This window comes from Leptinotarsa decemlineata, unplaced genomic scaffold, assembly GCF_025532065.1.
Source record: "Leptinotarsa decemlineata unplaced genomic scaffold, Ldec_3_MD MMD2_P_RNA_scaffold_2, whole genome shotgun sequence".
Lineage (NCBI taxonomy): Eukaryota > Metazoa > Arthropoda > Insecta > Coleoptera > Chrysomelidae > Leptinotarsa > Leptinotarsa decemlineata.
The window spans coordinates 14,716,653-14,723,816 of NW_027412529.1; the positions used below are offsets into that span (position 1 = coordinate 14,716,653).

The following is a 7,164-nucleotide window of genomic DNA, read 5'->3' on the forward strand; positions in this document are numbered from 1 at the left end:
TTTTTTTTGTTAACAAAATCAGAAATCATTTGTCTTGGCTGTCTGCATATAAATTGCGTCAATGACTTTTTGAAGTGGTGAAATATATTAATGTTTTTTATTATATTGGGAAGAGTATTGGATACTTTTGGAGCCAGGTAAGTATATGTATGCTGCAAAAGTGATTTTTGTGTTGATGGAATTACATGATGAATTTTTTTCGGGTGTTTTAATTGTGTGACGCTTGTGGTACGTTAAAATTATATTGAAATAAAAGAGTTGACGAATGTCAAAAACACCGACGTCACAAAGCAAATTGTCTGTGGGAAAGCGTGAACTTTTCGAATGTATCAGTTTTAGAAATTTGTTTTGTAGTACTTCAAGAGGACGAAGGTGTGTTCGAAATGCCCAGCCCCAGCATGCCATCCCATAGTGTAAATTACTTTTTACTAGTGCGAGGTAAAGAATTTTCAGGTGGATTCATCTTAAGGAAGATGAACAATATGCTACCTCTATACAAATTAGGGCACTTTGAGCCTCTATATATATATATATATATATATATATATATATATATATATATATATATATATATATATATATATATATATCTGACTTCAACGACCTAAGAACACCTAAACTGAAAAATGATTCAGCTGTGGGTGATTTGATTTTTAGGAAAAAATACAATGTGTATCTTATGGATTTGTTCGAGGAGTTTGAATATTGTCCAAATATGGAAACGCAAGAGAAAAATAACTAAGATTGGCTGTCCATGCGACCCTTACTTTTTTCTTTTTTAATTGGCGACATATCAATTGGAAACTAATTGATAATATAATCACAAAAGTCGATCAATAAAAACAAACTATTCTTCACGGAAAACTCTTTCAAACTATATGGAATATGAACTTCGTGTAATACGAGTAGATTGAACAGAAAAATATGTATATTTCACCAAGCCTGAAACGGCAGTAATTAAACCGATAATCAGTGATTAATAAAAACTAAATCAAGAACTTTTTCTAATATTTCGAGAAGGATCAAATTTTGACTGAAGGTAATAACAAAAAGAGATATAACAGCATTTCAATTTTTTTTTAAAACAAATATTTTTCATTGTATTTCATACAATAGTTCATTTGAATGTCGAGGACGGGGTCCATGTAACAACATCACTTTCAGAAAAATCAGAATTTTCTTGCTCAAGATATGATACTTAATTTGAATTAATTACCAGACATTTTCTGGTTTGCCTTTCTAATTAACTATTTTACTATCATTTTCTTGCGAACAACTGTACATCGTCAATGAGTTTATTGGAAATTCCCACATTAGAATAAAAGTACTGTCTCTTAATACGCGTCTCACTAACCAAGTTAGCATCATCATAAAATGACAGTTGACCAAAACTTTTCTTTTTAACTGAGTTCATTTCTTATTCAAGATTGGTTTTATTCAGTCGAAACATTGTATTTGCTAGATCTTATTGATAATGGTGTTAATAAAAACATAATTTTCGAAAAACAATAACAGAATTTCAAAAAATTAATGACAGTGTTCAAATTCGTTTATGATGACTTTAAATATGTTTACACGTAATAGTTTATGCCCAAAAAGGAAACACATAAATCATTGTACTCGAAAATATCTTTATTTCCTCGTAACAATTGAGGAGTTTGAAAAATCAATCTCCTTTTGAGTATACGGTAGCGAAATACTTGCGAATGCACTGACTCAAGGCATCCGCAGCTTCACCAGCAGTATTACCTTGTCTGACGCTACATTCATTTATCATTTCGTTAGTTTTGTCAACACCCAATTTGTGATCATATCCGATTTTCTCTCTCAAAACATCTTTGTCAATGTCTCCATTTTCTTTCTGTATACCAAATTTGACGTTCATGCAAAGGGAACGAGGTTTTATTGCGTCTGGTTTCTCGCACTCGCTCTGGACTTTTCGGTATTCCTTCTCGATGTTTTCAGCATTGGCCTGTAATTAGAAAAAGTATTTATCCACTGCCTGATTTAGAAGATTAAAAAAATTCAATAATTTTCCGCGGTGGTAGTGCGTCCGACTCACGATCGGAAGGCCGTGGGTTCGATTCCCGCCTCGACTAGATATTTTTCTCGAGATAATTTATCTGGTTGAAGCTGGAATGATTCTGCATCCGTGTAGGAATAACACGTTAAAAGTTAAGACCTCGTTAGTCCTCAGCTAGCACAAGTTTTTCAACTTCTGATTAAAGGAAAAACAGATTTTAAACAGAAACAGAACAGTTTATAATATTTTTATGGTTGTTAGTTTAATAGTATAACAACCTTGTCTATAATGAAACGTTTTGTGAAGTGAAATTATCACCATAGATCAAAATAGATTTTGCCTTCATGAACAGACAGAGGGCGATAGAGTGCAACTGGCGTAGTATATCGAATTATTTGACACCAATTTTGAAAATAATCTCGGATAACTAAATTTTCAGGATAACAAAAAAAAGTGAAATTCGACAACGTCAACTCCGCTCTGAATAAAAAAAATTAGATATGCTCATTGCTCGTTAATTATATTCATTATTCATTCAATTATCATTACCGATATGATGATGAGTAGCAAAATATTTTATCAGCAGAACCGATGACGACAATAGCAAGTGTACTATGTCTACACTGACCTAATTTTTTGGTTTAACTAATGATCTTTTCCCGTTAGATGTCAAGTAAAATATGTGATTTTTGGGAAAAAAATCGAATGGATGTCTCGAGAAGGATTCAAATATTTGTTCAATTTTTTTAGTTGAGATCTGTATACAAACATTGTGGGAAACTGCCAAAGGAGGGAAAAATGAAGTTCAAAATAAAACTCTTTACGAAAATAGAAGTTGATCTCAGCTACAAACTCGAGGGAAATTCCATTCCGATACAACTATTTTCACACGAATATCGAATTACACTAAAGAAAACGTACTTTTGAAACAACTGCTTCCATATGAACTTCGAATTATACCATAATCACTTTTTCCTATTCAAATTGTACTCCAAATATTCGTTGTGGAATTGAATCAGATATCACTGATAGGAACTCTACACAATATAATATATGGAGGAGTTACGATATAAAATTTCACTTACGTGGAACACTGATATCCTCGATGTTGGAGAATAAATTTGATTTTTTTTTCGAATAATCTTCAGATTGAAAATTCAAACGTTATAATATTTTAGATTCATTAAGACTCGTTATACTATGACTTATAGGAGTACTATACTACGGTCCGAAGAACAGACCCCAATTTTTTTATTTGACGAGACAGACTTCTGCTTGCTTTGAATGAAGAGCTAAGAATAATAATTTTTAAAGGAATTTATCGTATCTGTCTGTCAGTATGTCTATTCATCTATGTATCTGTCATCCACAAAAGTATGGTCAGAAACTTCGTATGAATAGATTTTGAGCAGAATCTAAAGTCGGAAAATTAAATTTTCCAGTACCTACTTTTTCGGATACTTTTAAACTTTTCAATTCATTATCTTCAAAACGGGCAAAGATATCAGAAATATGCCGATCAAAGAGTCTTACAAAAAGTATTCAATACTCTTTTTGATATTTCCACTAGTACGGGAGTAATCGCAAAAAAATGATTTTTCGAATTTTTTTGAATAATTGAAGACAGAAAGAATTGTTAATTATCCAGAGGGTCGAAAATATCCAAATTTGTCTTAGAAACAATTATATTCGTTCATGAAAAATGTAATATGATTTTCCCTCTATTACTAGTTTCAATCGATATTATCGACTTGGTAAATTTTGTTAAGAGGAAACGAGTTGGACTGAAAACGGAGAAAATCAAATATATCGAAAATACTTATATAGGCTCACATAATCGAAATACGAGCTCTCGCGAAAAATAAATTTTAGATGGGTATTTACTAACTTTGATAATTTACTCCCTGGTTTGAATAGAAAATTGCAAAAATCCACAGTGAAAAAATACGGTGCATTTTAAAATACAAATAAAAAATCGTTTATCATTGGAAAATAATTTTGAATCTTACCAAGACCAAAACTGTAACAGCCAACACGATGCCAAAGGAGAGTTTCATGATTACAGTAATAACGAATATGCAGAATCAAGAAATTTCTCTTTTATATACATAAAGAGAAAAAGGGTTATCCATTGGGTCAAATTTCAATCAGAGGAAAACTGATTATACATTTGTTAGATAATCCTTATGAACTAATAACAATGTTGCAATTTATTATCATCTTGCCACATCCAAAGTTCAGTTCATAAACACACGAAAAAACTCAAGAACCTTTCTGAAATTTTTTGGAAAGCTACTTCTACCTAGAATGATGTTGTTTATCCCCCCCGGAAAATTTGATTCCCGCAAATTTCAACAGAATGATTAACATAGGGATGTTTGGGATACCACGTTTGCCAGAGTTCATAGTTCTCACGCCAGACTTTGCCATTTCCAGACTTTCGAAAGCTTCCAAAAATCTGATGTCACGTACCGATATCAACAATTTAATACAGTTTTCATTCATTCTCTGGCCGTTCTCCAAAGAGTGTTGAGCGACACTAATCTTTTCTCTTCTTCGAAATGGGATATATGCTGCGTTTGCCTAGAAACGAGTTTTAATGACTAGCTTAGTCTGATCGATATAGTTTTTGTCAGACTATTTCGTATATCGATGACTATCTTTTATTTCAACATTCCGTTGTTCGGGTTACCTAAAATTTGTTGAAGTGAGCAAGAAGTTTCTGAAGGCCACTTTCACGTTCAACTTTTTGAAAATACGGTTTTATTCATTAGTGTATTTTGGTTAATACGAAAATAAAATGCATTTTGAATCTACATATTTCTGAAAAATCAAAGATCTACGAAGTTCTAAAATTCACGTTTTTCAATCAACTTATCTACTCTATATCCATGGCAGGTGTATTCGTTATTGAATTAGTATCATATTCAAAAACACTTTATCATGAAGTTTTCACTAAACACTTTTACAAAAACGCAACACGTGTTTCTCAATACAATGCCTTCTTTGGGCGTGTCTTTACTAACTATATTCTACATATTCAATGCTTACTATACATAATTTTACAATTTGAAGTACCTGTATTTCAAGTACTTGAGTATGTAATGAATCAAATTACCTGACCTTGTGTCCACATTTGAAAAAATATTTAGTAACGGGGAGTTATTCAATTCTAATTCATCATTCGGTAAATTACTTGAATTCTCGAATTTTTTGATTTCTTAACATGTCCTTCTGCTGAAAGATGATTCGTGAATGTGGAATTGGTCTTTCTATTCATAAAACTAATTCTATTCTCTTCAATTCTTTAGAAAAATGCTCTCCCTGTTTGGCCAATAAACGTTTTGGACAAAAGCTACAAGTCAGCTTATATACTCATGATCTAAACAACTCCTTTATTATTTCTAGAGATTCTTTTTCAGTATCCACTGAATCCAGATAAACGTCAACATAGAACTTGTGAATTATTGCATTTGTCACGTCTCTGGAGGTTGAATGTGTGGCATTCAAATTCTTGATAAATTGTGCACAAAAAGGAGAACATGTGGCCACAAAGGTCTTCACCTGCATTTGGTAGGTATTAGGTAGTCTGAATGTCTCCAAATCTCGCCATAAAAATCTTTGCGAACATTGATCTGCCACTCGAATTTTCATTTTTCTTGATGAAATATTTCTGCTATGTCTCCACAAGAACCATATCGTCGTTGTCTGAATTTCCAGAGTATCGGGACTAGTGGTTGCAATAAGTCTGTCCCTGATAACAGATTATAATTCAGGCTCAATCCATCTACTTTAGCTGCCGCATCAAACACTAGTCTGAGTTTTCCGGTTTATTTAAATTTTCGACCCCGAAATGAGGAAGGTACCAAGTTTTTGGACCTCTCAGTTTGGCTTTTTCTGAGTTTAACTTTATTGTGTATTCCTTCTCGATATAGCTCATGATTTCATGGAACGCCGTTTTACTTTTTATTGTCACAAATATTCATTCCTCAATTTATTCAACTAACAATTTATTTGTTTGAATTCAATTGATTCATGCATTTGTTGAACACATTGAAAACGATTGTCATCTGTCATCTTTATTTTTTTCAGATATGCAAACTATGACGCCCCCGTTAGGCTGCACAGACTTTTATTTGTGGAGAAGTAGATGGTGGAAGGCCTTTCATTCGTTGACTTTGCATTCTTGTCTTTTTTTGAATCTGAATTCGTGGTGACCATTTTTTAAATAACAAAAATATAACTTAATATCTGATATTGCATTCCACCGTGTTTCCACATCATCACATTTCAAAATTGAACAAGAATCTTCTTCGTGCTTACCACAACAGTAAGAACATTCAGCTATTACTTCTGTTCTCAGTACCATCTCTGTTTCTTTTGAGATATGAGTTATTGGGGCAAATCTAGTAATACTGTATGATGTTGCCACCTTCGGTGTACTCACATAGCTTGCCGTCATCGTAATATTGCCTAACTAAACAAAAAAATCTTTCAAACAAACTTCAGTCTCTCAGCATGATTTCTTTTCCTCACTTCAGCTTTAATGAATCAGTTATTTCGCTAAGAGTTCCTTTAGAAGATGTGGATTTTTCAAATGATTCACTGGAAGGAGAGCTTTTACCGTGGACACAATTTTGCTCACCTCGTTAGACAGTGTTATTAACCTTTCTATAAGATTTCTCGCAACGGTGGTATAGTTTTTAATATTGAGATCATGACTTCTATCATATTGTAACGAATTAAAGAATTAACTGTCTTAAACAAATTTATTTTTAACAATACTTTACTATCACAATTAATTTATATACACCACTTAGCAAATAACGCTTCATTTATCTTCACTGTTTGTTAACCGCTCGATTCGCTTTCTAGATATAGACTCCCCCTCTGAAATCCATCTTGATTTTGATCAGGTTGAAAATCTCTTCCCGTACCCTTTCGACTGTCTCTCGCCATGAGGACGAGTGGTTCATAACTAAGAGTGGTAACGGCATAGAGGTCAATGACATCTATGCCGTTCTGGCCTTGTGTACTCCTTCCTGACTGGGGTATTGATGAACAAACTGTTCATTTTAACAGACGTCGTGGGGCCTTCACTCAACCGAGCGACGGAGCCTTCTGAATCGAGTGGGTTCGTC

General features: G+C 33.1%; 1 protein-coding gene across 1 annotated transcript; it reads right to left on the reverse strand.

Annotated features, from left to right (window-relative positions):
* Nucleotides 1-1,611: 1,611 nt before the first annotated feature.
* On the reverse strand, nt 1,612-4,189 carry LOC111510934 (uncharacterized). The gene is made up of 2 exons (XM_023166913.2): nt 4,033-4,189; nt 1,612-1,972 (listed from the first exon to the last, which is right to left on the reverse strand). The coding sequence occupies exons 1-2, from the start codon at nt 4,078-4,080 to the stop codon at nt 1,667-1,669; spliced, it is 354 nt and encodes a 117-aa protein (XP_023022681.1). The 5' UTR covers nt 4,081-4,189; the 3' UTR covers nt 1,612-1,666.
* Nucleotides 4,190-7,164: the final 2,975 nt, after the last annotated feature.